Source organism: Phocoena sinus, chromosome 14, assembly GCF_008692025.1.
Source record: "Phocoena sinus isolate mPhoSin1 chromosome 14, mPhoSin1.pri, whole genome shotgun sequence".
Lineage (NCBI taxonomy): Eukaryota > Metazoa > Chordata > Mammalia > Artiodactyla > Phocoenidae > Phocoena > Phocoena sinus.
In genome coordinates, this window is record NC_045776.1 from 80825136 (window position 1) to 80837571 (window position 12436).

The following is a 12436-nucleotide window of genomic DNA, read 5'->3' on the forward strand; positions in this document are numbered from 1 at the left end:
TGTCTTTTACATATACACACACACTATTTTTCATTAGGTTTTAATAGACACTTAATTATCCAGGAATGTAGTCACTGTATAAATTAAAAGAATGTTCGTTGATTTGTTTGGAACTTTACCAAGAGTTGGCCACCATTTTGGAAATCATGACACCAGCTACAACCTGGATCATCATCTTTGAGTTGTGGATACAACAAGCCCAAATCAGTCTGCAGTGTGGAATCTCAGTGATTCTGCATATCAATAATACTGGCCTCTGACTATATCTTTTAGACCAGCGGTCTGCAAACTAAGGCCCTGGGCCAAATCTGCCCCACTGCCTGTTTTTTGTTTGTTTGTTTGTTGTTTTTTAATATTTATTTATTTATGTTGGTTGCACTGGGTCCTTACTTGCAGCACGTGGGATCTTCATTGCGGCATGCAAGATCCTTTTTTTTTTTTTTAGCTACAGCATGTAGACTCTTAGGTGTGGCATGCATGCAGGATCTAGTTCCCCAACCAGGGATCGAACCCGGGCCCCCTGCATTGGGAGCGCAGAGTCTTACCCAATGGACCACCAGGGAAGCCCCCACTGCCTGTTTTTCATAAATAAAGTTTTATTGGCACACAGCCATGCCCATTCTTTGCATTGTCTATGGCTGCTTTCATACTATGAAGGCAGAGTGGGAGTAGTGTGGCCCACAAAAGCCAAAATATTTACTATCAGGGCCTCTGCGGAGCAATTTGCTGGCCCCGGTCTCGATAAGTCAGGCCAAAACATGCACGTATCGAAATACATATAATTTTAGTATAAGTAGCTTTCCTTTATTTTTTCTTTGCATTATAGTTATGGCATCATATTGATTTAAAAGAAGAAGGATAAAGGATTATATCATCTATGACTTTCACTTCAAGGATTGTAAGGGAGGTAGTTACCAAATATTTGCTGTTAAAAGGGGCATTGGCCGTTGAGTGACTCATAATTTCAAGTGCCAACAACTAAAAATGATTAAGTTCAATTAGGTTCAGGTCTTGCTAAAAACATGCTTTCCTTGGGGAATTCCCTGGTGGTCAGTGGTTAGGACTCCTCCCTTTCACTGCTGAGGGCCGGGTTCAATCCCTGGTGGAAGAACTAAGATCCCACAAGCCGTGCGGTGTGGCCAAAAATAAAAAATAAAATAAGTGAAGCATTTTTTAAAAACATATGCTTTCCTCACAAGAATTTACTGTCTCTGCCTTTATGGCACAGATCTCAGCAGCCTTCCTTCAGGGGCAGCAGCTTGTATCAATTAGGAACATATGCAACTACAAGTTACAGAAAGCCCAACTAACAGTGGTTTAAACAAATTATGGTTTTATCTTTCTCTCATAATACACTGCTGGCTTAAGTTCAGCAACTCAAGGAGAAGCAACTGGCTTCTCCCTCAAAAGATGGCTGCCATTGCACCAGCCTTCACACAGTTATGTTCCAGGGAGGAAAGTAGAGGAAGCAATATGGATGAAGGGTACGACCTATGCCTGGAAAGCAAAACTTTCCCAGACACCCCTAACAGATGTCCCCTTACATTTCATTGTCTACCTTTAGGTGCAAGGGAAAATGGGAAATGTAGCTTTTTAGCTGGGTGCATGCTCACACTGGATAAAGTCAGGGATCTGTTAGAGAGGAAAACATAAAGAATGGCAGTGTCACCCACAACACTATGTAGTTACAGTTGCTTCAAGGAAATTCAGGCCCAATATTGCCAGATCTTCCAGTTTTTTTTAAAAGAGAAGCCAGATATCTGAATTTTTACATGAAATCTCCTGATTTTTAACATGTTAGGCCAAAGCCTTCATGTTGTCAGGCTCAGCCTGTTCTGAAGGCCACTGGTCTACTCGTACATTTAGGGTCATGGAAGACCCACAGAAAAGTGATGAAAGATGGTTTTTAGGCAGCAAGAGATGCTTAACGGAAGACAGAAGAATGTTCCAGAACCAGGAGGCTGGCAGAGGTGACAACAGCCAGAACTGTACTGTGGTAGACATGGTGGGTGGTTAACCCGTCATGGGTGTTCTGGGAAAGAATACCCATCCCACCCCAGAAGACTGATCCAGGCCAAGCATGGTAACTCTAATCACTCTTCTTATGATTTATTTATTCAGGGATGGGCAAGACTAAACCAGTTGGAGCCTCTGGCTGTCTGGTAGGGAAGCATCTGGAAAAAGTTTCCTCATTCCTAAGAGAGTCATAGGAAGAGATGGTCTGTCTTCTCCTGACGGTATTGTTCCATCTGGATGTGGTCCCTGGAACTGCTGCTGCTCTCTTGCCCCCAAAGGACAAAGACAAATACCTTGATAACCTAATTGAGCTGCTGAATCAACCAACCCTGAAGCTTGCATTATCTTTATACTTCCTGTTATATGAGATAAAAACATTTTCTTATTGCCAGTAATCTAATTAGGGAAGGTGGGCTCTGCCCCCAAACCCAAGGGATAAATCATCATTGGTCTCAACTAGGGGTTGGGAAACTTTATCTTAAAGGGCTAAATAGTAAATATTTTAGGCTTCAAGGATGAAGAGATTAGTATGTAGGTACTCACATAACCATTTAAAAAGTAAACATTTAAGATGTAAAAACCATTCTTTGCTGGAGGGCCATAAACAAACAGACCAGACTTGGTGCATGCACTGTAATCTGCTGCCCCTGGTCTACCCCAAAGCAATTACAGAAATTCCATTTACCTTTGCTCGTGATTGGCCAAGGAATGGGGCATATACCCTAGCCCTGGCCAATCAGAGAAAATCTGCTGGAGGAATTTTGTAAAATATTCTCCCTCTCATAAGAAGAGAATATCATGTACAAAAACTTCCCATCCTTTCTTCCTATTTTTGAATGCAATTATATGAGACATTATACTAGCTAAGCTTTGGCAGCCATCTTGTGACCATGAGGGGAAGGCTGGTCAAGAGAGTCATAGAGAAAAAGAAGAACCCATCATTGTAGAGCTGCTAAACCATCCCTGGGATGGCCTATTTCTAGTCAGACATCATATTAAGTGAGAAAAACAAACCTCTGTTCTCCCAGTTGCTTCCAGTCAAGAATTCTATTATCAATACTTGCAGCCCAACACATTCTCAAGCAAAAGATCAGGCACCAAGGGAACCACTGGGTCTCACAAAACTGGTAAGGTATATGAATGCTGTAATGCTGTTTATGATTGATATTAGCCAGGCTTTGGACGTTAGCTGGAACACACATGCAAACACACACACACACACACACACACACTCCCCCCCACCCCCCGCAAGCTCCCTCACAGCAAAAACAAATTATTTCATCAGTACTGACAAAGTCAGATTCAAGTCAAGTCAGGTTCCTATTCTACTCTGTTCTCCTCTCCTGTTCTATGCACAAGGCAGCATCCTCAACACAAACCCCCTCCAGCTCTCTTATGAAATAAAACAAATGATATATGAGAGAGCAGCATCTTCCACCATATATTAGGTGTGGCATCACATGCTCTGAAAGGATGCCTGCCCTAGCCTGAGTTGACCCCCAGAGTCCTAGGGCTCCACCTCCTTGCCAAAGGAAGCTGTGGCATCAGCTCTTGTGATTAAATTCAGAGCTGTATTCCCTTTGGCACCTTTATGTCAGACGCTGCTTTTGTGATGCTGAAAGTAATTAGGCTTCAGCCCAATGGGAGACATTAGCCAAGGCTGTGGCTGATGGGGAAATACGTTGCCTACACTAGATGCTCAGCAGGAAGGCATCAGCTTATTAATTATTTTGTGAGGCTAAGCAGGGCCCAGTGATATCCTCACCTCCAGTGACCCCTTGAAAGGACAAAGCTCTGGGCATTGTGTGGTGGACACAGCAGGAGGGATTCTGGGAGCTGCCTGTGCTGAGATGGAATTAGACCAAGTGGGTTTTTGTGTTGGGCAGTGAGTGCCGTACTCTTTGGAGGATTCCAAAACTAGGTTGCCTTTTCTAATGTTTCTGAGAATCCACATCCCCATTTTTCTTCTTCACTTTTATTGCCTCCTTCCTCATACATTCATATGTTTGTTCACTCATTCATTCATTCACTCATTCATCAGTTTTATTAAGCCCCTGCTTGGTGCCAGACAACAGAGGTATGATGGTAACCAAGACAGAGTGGTCCCTGCCCTCAGGGAACCTACAATCTAGGACTGGAAACAAGCCAGGAAGCATGATGAGCCCTAGGAGAGGGGAGATAGATGGTAATTTGCACACACACAGTAGGGGCATGTAGCAGAGAAAGATGAGGGGACAACTATCTTGCAGAAACAGCATTTGAGCTGAGATGCAAAGGATGAATAAGACTCCCCCAAGCAGAGAGGATGGGGAACATCACTCCAGGCAGGGGGAACAGCATGTGCAAAGGTCTGGAGGTGAGAGACAGCACTGTGGATCCATGAAGGCAGCCAGTGTGGATGGAGCACAGAGGAGAAGGAGGCAGGAGAGAAGGTGGAAGAGGCAGGAGGGGCTGAGGCAGCAGAGCCGGCAAATTACACCAAGAACTTGGGCCCTTATCACAGCAAGAGTTGGAAATTACTGAAGAATTTGAAGCAGAGGAAAGGTGTAATGAGATTTCCAGATTCATTCAGTCAGTAAATATTTATTGAGGACCTGCTAGGTGCTGGACACTGGGATAGGAACAGGGGGTACAGTAGGGAACAAAACAGACTCACGCAGGTGACAGGTTAGGGAGACATTAGACAACACCCATATTAAGGCATAATTACCACCGTGAAAGGTACTGTGAAGGAGGTGCCATGGGGTGACATGAAAGAGGATAGGGGGTGCGCTGGGATCTTCTATTTGCCCCCCAAGATCTACTCTCCACCCTGCTCTGTGCCCCAGGAAGCTAACCGGGAAGGATCCACAATGGCTTCCTTGTAGTTGGGGTCAGAGGTGAGAAGAAAGAGAGGTTGAGGTATTTACTCCAGGTTCCAGAACGCCTTACTCGTCCGAGTACCCTACAGAGTATGCTATTTGTTCCTGGCCAAGAAACTAACACCAGGGGCATATACTTTAAACCGGAGAGAGGGCATAGAGAAGGCCTCCCTGAGAAAGTCACCTTCAGGCTGAGACATAAAGATAAGCAACTAGGTTAAGGCAGTGTGGGGAGCATGTGCAAAGGCCTTGAGGTGAGAAAAGGCTCAGCATTATTTGAAAGAAAGAAAGAAGTCTTTTGCAGCTGGAGTGTGAAGAGTTAAGGAAGAAATGACATGGGATGAGCCTAGAGGGATAGGCAGGGTCTTTCAAACGATAGTAAGGGATTAACACTGTATAGCAAATGTCTCTAGCTCTTTGCTTTCTGGATCCATGAGGGTTGCACTTCTTAGGCCCTTTTGTGAATGGGTAGAGTTGACTATTTTGGGTCAAGATAGTCTACCAAACTACGGGTTTGGTAGACTATCTTGAGCCAATGAGTCATGAGCAGAAGTGACACATGTCACTGGAGCATTCAACTGCCAGTGTGAGACCCTCAGGACTCACTTTTTTCTACCACAGTACCTGGCAATGTTCAAGATGGGGGCTATCCCATTAGCCTGGCCCCAGGATGAGAGGATATAAGAGCCCCTAGCCAATCCACAATAGACATAAACCATGAATGGGAAAGAAACCTTTGTTGTTCTAAACCACTGAGTTGGGGAGAGGGAATTTTGTTACTGCAGCATAACCTAACCTCTCCTGACTGATACAGTAAGGATTGGGGCATTTAGTCTTACTGTAATGGGGAGGCAGTGGAGACCACAGTGAGAAAATGGATCAATAGAGCTGAGAGATCAGGGGTTACAATGGTGGTGGAGACAGTGACCACAGTCACGTTTAGAAAAGCCAACGGTGGGGGTATGGTGGGGAGTACACCTCCTGCACTCCTTCCCCTTGCTCGGTGTTCTGGTTAACCCTTTAAGAGAAAGACCACACCTTCTCATCCAGTTCAGCCAACAGCACTTTCATCGATTTAATCAGGGCCTCGTAGTCCTCCTTGGTTTGCAGCAGGGAACACAGCTCCATGTAGTTTTTCTCATTCAGATCCAAGTTCCTGGAGGACTTGATGAGATTCAAAAGCAGGGTGATCTCATCCTGCTCCTCCGGCAGGGTCTTGATTTCCTTGCTGTTGGGAAAGCAGCATGTAATTAACCCTGAACCCCTGAGTTTGCCTGGATCAGACACTCCAGGCCCCTTGGTCCTGAAAGGAGACTCAGAGGGGTACTTCCCACCCCAGCAAGTGGAAGAGACTCACCCAAGGTCTCCAACCCAGGTCCAGAACTCAGATGTCCTTTGACCCAGTTCACTGCAACTTCTACTGCTCCGCCCTTCTCTGAGCGGCATTTTTTTTTTTACTCCTCAGAACAATTTGCGGCTGTGCCTGTCAAAACCCATTACCTAGTCATGGTGAGAGCCCCCAAGTTCACTGACATCTGATTTTGCAGACTTTCTTTTCCGGCTTTACAGCCAGTTATCTCTGGTAATAAGAGGCAAACCCATGAGGCAGGATCTTTCAATTGTGCGTCAACACAGACTGCACAGGAACCTCTAACTCCCACCAACTTTTCTACTCAGGGGCTACTGATTTATGAAATTGGCTGACATGAGTCTCCTTCTCTTCCTCTGTCTGCTCTGGAGAAGAGAGGGTGTCGGGGACGTGAGCAACCAGGGATTTCTAAAAGAGAAAAGAAGACTCAGGCGACTGCACGGCAACTGAGCAACAGGAAATGGTACAGAGGCCAAGTTTCTGGCAAAGTCTGGGCAGCCTATTCCTGCTGCTCAGTGCGGTTTGCAGACTAGCTGCCTCAATGCCCTTTGGAAGCTTGGAGAAATGCAGCAGCTCAGGTCTCAATCCAGGACCTACTGAATCAGAATCTGCTTTGTAACAAGATCCTCAAGTGACCTGTACGCACTTTAAAGTTTTGGAAGCGCCACTCTAGAACAGCAAAGAATGTTCAAGGGCGGGGTCTGCAAAGCTTTTTCTATAAAGGGCCAAAGAGTAAATACTTTAGGTTTTGCAGGCCAGAGGGTCTCTGTTGTAACTACTCAACAAAGCAATCTTAGACAACACAAAAATGAAGAGGCGTGGCTGTGTGCCAATAAAACTTTATTTACAAAAACAGGCAGCCACTCAGACTTGGCCCATTGGCCACCGTTTGCTGACTGATGTTCTAAAGCAGCGCTGTCCAGTAGACCATTCTGCAGTGATGCAAACGTTCTCTAGCTGCGCTGTCCGACAGCATCCATCAGGCACGTGTGGCTATTGAGCACTTGAAACGTGGCTGGTGCAACTGAAGAACTGAATTTCTAATTTTATTTATTTTAATAAATTGCAAATGTAAATAGCCACGTGTTGCTAACAACCACTGGAGTGCATGCCCAGTTCTAGAGCATCTTGTCTTCTAAACCTGGCCCTTGGGACTTTTCTCCCCCTAAGCCCCTCTTGGGAGGGGTCTTTGCTAAGGTGCAGAGAAAAGAGAGAGAGAGAGCCGGATAGTAAGTCAGAGTTAGGTTTTCGGGGGTGCAATGAGGTCGGAAAAGCAAAAGGAAGGTTTGTCCGTCTTTAGGCAGGGCTGGGACTGCAGTGAGGGGAGTGAGGTGCCCCAAAATTTAAGGAGGTCTTCATTTTCAGGGTGGTATAGGTGCAGGGTCTGCACTGGGGAAAAGCACCTCCTTAAATATTACGCCCTAAGCACCTCACTCACCTCACCCCAGTTCTCTTCCACTCTCCTCCCCTTCAGTTCCACCACAGTGAAACCAGATCAAATGGATCGGGGTAGAGTGAGATGCAGAAGGGTAAGTAAGATTCAAGAAAAACTGAAGCCACATCAAGAAGTAGGCATTTCCTGATGCCCACCAAGGGTAGGCTGTGAATCAGGGTCACCAGCACAGATGTGCAGGTTGTGGACTGCACAGCCCAAGGGAGCACCATCTGCTTGAAAACATATCATTGATTTGTTGATTTACTCCACTTTTCTGCGAGACACTTTGTCTTGTTTTAACAAAATCCCTACATAATGATAATGTTTCCAGCAGATGGCAGTAAAGGGTCTTTGAGAAAGGGTGCCTTTTTCTAATTCACGTAATGATCCCACATGGACTAGCAGTGGCTCTGAGTGAACCAATCCATGGAAAATCTAAAGAACCCCTTTTCCCTATCCTCTGAACTTCACACATCATCTAACAGTAAAATTTTCTTTCTAACAATAGGCAGTTACTGCCTGTATAAACATTATGAATGTGGTTAAGGAATCACATTTCTTTGGACGGAATCTAAGAATGTTTGTTTAATGTCTGTTTATTCAACCTCAGGGAACACCTTTCTGTTGCCCAAAGAAACTATACACACCATAATTTCTAGGGCAACTCAATTTCAAATATTCAGGCCTGCAGATCCCATAATAACGCACAAGCAGGAAACGTCCTTTGGGGTATCCACCGACTGGTGATTTCCCTTTCTCTGGGAACTCCCCACCTTTACTGCTAGAACCGCTGGGGATACCCATAGCTATTTTTTGTCCTATGGCTCAGCCCCCCCAGGCCACAGCTGATTGGGCCAGAAGTAGACACCAGACCCAAGCTAAGCCAATCAGATTCTCCCTCTCCTGGGAATTTTGGGATTGGAATTGACTAAGAACAGTCTCTCTGTGTGGCCTTTGGTCGCTCAAGAATTGGAGGCAGCCATCTCCCACCAGCCACGGCTGAGATTCAGAGAGGAAAGAACAAAACCCATGTGTTGAAAGAAACAGGAACCAGAATCACTTTCTTGTTTGGGTCCTTCCCTGAGACATGGGTGCGCTGCTCCCCTTGGAGTCCCTGAGACACCCTGAACTCTGAGAATAAATCTCCTCTCCCCACTGAAGCTATCCCAAGTGGGTCCCTGCCCCAGACCCCATCAGAAGGCAAGCCCCATGAAACCAAACCCAAAATTTTCTCCAAGTTCACTCAGTACAGAACTCTGAGCATCACTTACTGCTGGTTTGTGATCTTCTGCTGGGAGCAGAAGTTAAAGGACTTCCGACTGTCCACCATCCACCTCAGCTTCAGAAGCTCTGCCTCGGCCAGCTGCTCTTTGGTCTTCTCCGAAGGTTCCTGGGAATTTTCAGGGTCTTTTCTTCTGTGCTTCTTTTGAGTGAGATAGGGTGAGTGTTAAGCAACAGGTTAGGTGACTAGAAAAGCCCACATTTCAGCTTAAGGATGGAGGGCAAGAAGAGTGCTTGGGGCAGGGCTGGAGTAGGAAGACCACCCTTGGGTAATGTCAACTGCTTAGGTGTTACATGGAAAACCCACCCTGGGTTGCCAGGGTGGAGAGGAAGCTGGACCTCATTATTGCATACTGAAGAGGTGGCCTTGCTGTGTGACCTTGGATGAGTCACTTAACATCTCTGAGTCTCCAGTCTCTCATCTATAAAATGGGCACACATAGATTTGTTGTCAGGATTAGATGAGTTAATACGTGTACAGAGGACCGCACAATGCCTGACCCCATAGTAAGCCCTCTGTATGTAGGAGCTACTGTTACCCACCGTCAGCATCTTGAAGGAATTGTGCTTTCGCTCTGCTCAGACATTGTATCCAGGGAGGTCAAAGCTAGCAAGTGCTCCTTTCTCTCTCTGCGATACCTGTCCACAGTGGCGAAAGGAAGAGAACTTGTGAGCCACTCCTGCTGGTGGTGCAGGACCCGGCAGCACCCTCTCCCTTCCCCACCCCCCGCAGACCTTCCTCCTCCCACAGCTTGGCATACGAGGAGGACACGGCAGATGGCTGCCCGGGTGTGAGAAGTGGCTTTTTTTTTTTTAAAGCAATGTTTGCCTGAAACCTGTTCCTCTCATGATTTATTATTAGGAGCCAGGCAGATGGTTCTGGCATGTCTGTTACCCTCTTGCTCCTTGTGTTCCCAAAGAAGAGGGGCAAGATGGCATCAGGGTAGTGTCTCCTCTGATGGGGTTACATCGAAATTCGCCCAGCTTCAGCTGTGGGGACACTCCCCCCCCCGCTTTTAAAGCAGAAGCCAGTAGTACTGAGAGACATTAGGTATTCAAAGAAGGCGACAATGCTAACCCTCTGAGCCCTATGGGGCTGTAAGATCCACTGCACCCCAACTCCCAGGCTTTAGGAGCTAGATTCTTAAACAAGAAAATTCTAGCTTTGCCACCCACTGAGGGGTCCTACAGTGCAGTGGTTTAAAGCATTGCTGTGTCAACCATCAGATCTCAGCAAAAATTCCTCCTTGGCCACTTGTTAAGTTTGAGCAAGTCATTTCAGTTCTCTGGGCCTTGGTTTCCTCATCTGGAAAATAGGAGAAATTCTAGAAGCCACTTCACAGGTTGTTCAGCATGTAAGGCACTAAGCCTGGCACAAGGTAAGTCCTCAGTAAACAGTGGCTGTTACGATGTGGTGCGATATGGGTCTTTTCATAGGATGAAGGTTCAGCATAAAAAATATTTATGTGTGGGCTTCCCTGGTGGCACAGTGGTTGAGAGTCCGCCTGCCGATGCAGGGGACACGGGTTCGTGCCCCGGTCTGGAAAGATCCCACATGCCACAGAGCGGCTGGGCCCGTGAGCCATGGCCGCTGAGCCTGCGCGTCCGGAGCCTGTGCTCTGCAACGGGAGAGGCCACAACAGTGAGAGGCCCGCGTACCACAAAAAAAAATAAAATTACGTGGGCTTACGGGGCATCCAGCATTCCTCTGTCTCCTGGTAGCAATACCTGGAATTTCCAGTGGGAAGCCACTCCCTCCCTTACTCCTGGTCATTTTTTGCTCCCCTGAGGTTGACCCCACTCCATCAACTTCTGGATTGCAACCTATGACTCTGGATGGGTCAATCAGAGTGCCAGATCCCTGGCCAATCTGCATAATTCCAGCCCCCTGGCCTGAGTGATCAGTTCAGGAATGGGCACATGACCTTGCCTAGTCCAAGCAGAGTGAATAGTGGAATTTAAGCTTGCACACACAGGAAGAGAGAAACTCTGTTTCCTGCTGCACTTTAACCTATGTGAATGAGGTTGGGAGTGGCTGGCAGCCATCTTGCCTCTTCAGGGAGCCTGAGAATAAAGCTATCACTGAGGACAGAAGACAAAATCAAGAGAAATTGAACCGTAGGGGAATCATCTGAGCCCCTGGATATAGCCAAGCCTGAAGATACCTCTGGGTCATGTCCAATTACATGAACCAACATATTCTCCTAAAGCAATGTGAGATGAGTTTTCTGTCGCTTGCAACCAAATGAGTTCTCATGCCTGAAGTACCTAGATCTCTTTAGCATAAAAACTAAGCCCCTACTATGTGCTAAACATTGTAGGGAATTCAGGGATAAGTTAACCTTCAAGGTGGTATGAACCCCGCCCAGGGCAAAATAGTGGAAAAGGCTGCAAAAAGGAGATGATTTTCAATTTGGGTTTTGAAGGATTAATAGGAGTTCACCATGCAGAGAAGAAAAGTGGGGAAGGAATTTGGGGTAAAGAGAACTGCCTGGGCAAAGGCTGAGAAGCAAGTGAATAAAAGGAATGTTCAGAGACTGATGTGTGGTCTAGTGTAGGCAGCAGTAACCACTGGGAAGTGACTGGCCAAGAGGTCTGGAAAAGCCAAGATGTTCCTTAAAAGCAGGGATGTAAGAAGATCAGCCTGTAAGAGACGAGTTAATCGCCTTCCAACAGTCACTTCTCCTTCACGAAGGGTTGTTGCTAAGGTAGTTGCCTGGCCAGGGGTTACACTTCCCAGTTCCTCCTGAATCCAGGCAGAGCTACGAATTCTCACCCATGGGATGTGAGCAGAGAGGTGTGTCACTTCCAGACCATGACTTTTTAAGAAGTGGATGTGACATTTTCATCCTCTCTTCCCAATCTGACATCTATGTTAGGCGCAGCCATAGATGGGCAGAGCCACAAGACAGGTCTCTTAAATCAGCTTGTGGAAGAAGTCACCTGCCAACCACAAAATCCTCATTGGACTGTTACAGAAAAGAAAAATTAATTTCTGTTGTGTTAAGCCAATGAAATGAGGGGGCATCTTTGCTACAGCAACTAGTATGACTCTAAGAACACTCTGACTTCTTCTTTCCTAACAGGACTCTGAGCTTGTCCCTCCTCAATCTGCCCAGTTCCAGAGGATGAATCATGATTGGTTCCCACTAATCATAGTAACCCATTTCCCTTTGTCAATGATTGGTTGAAAGATGAACATGTGACTCAGATCTAGCCAATGAGACATAAGGAGATGTCTATTCCTATTCCTTTGTGATAAAAAGAGCTTGTCCATGTTCCCCTCTCTTTTGCTTTTGGAAATTATTGTGAAGGTTACAATGGTTGGTGCTGGAGCAACCATCCTGTGGCCAGGAGGAGAAATATCACTGTCACACTAAAGAGAACAAAGAAATATGGGGGGAAATTTAGGGCCTCACTGACACTTTGCCACTGCCCCATCCTTGGAACCGCCTACCCTAGGCTTCTCGTTAA

The 12436-nt window shown here is 46.3% G+C and overlaps 1 protein-coding gene across 1 annotated transcript in view; it reads right to left on the reverse strand.

Annotated features, from left to right (window-relative positions):
• CCDC63 (coiled-coil domain containing 63) overlaps positions 1-9573 on the reverse strand; it is a 28644-nt gene extending 19071 nt beyond the window's left edge. Inside the window, 3 exon segments of the mRNA XM_032603363.1 lie at positions 5916-6105; positions 8953-9104; positions 9506-9573. Coding sequence (XP_032459254.1) covers positions 5916-6105; positions 8953-9104; positions 9506-9514 — 351 coding nt within the window. The 5' untranslated portion in view covers positions 9515-9573.
• Between the last annotated feature and the right edge of the window lie 2863 nt (positions 9574-12436).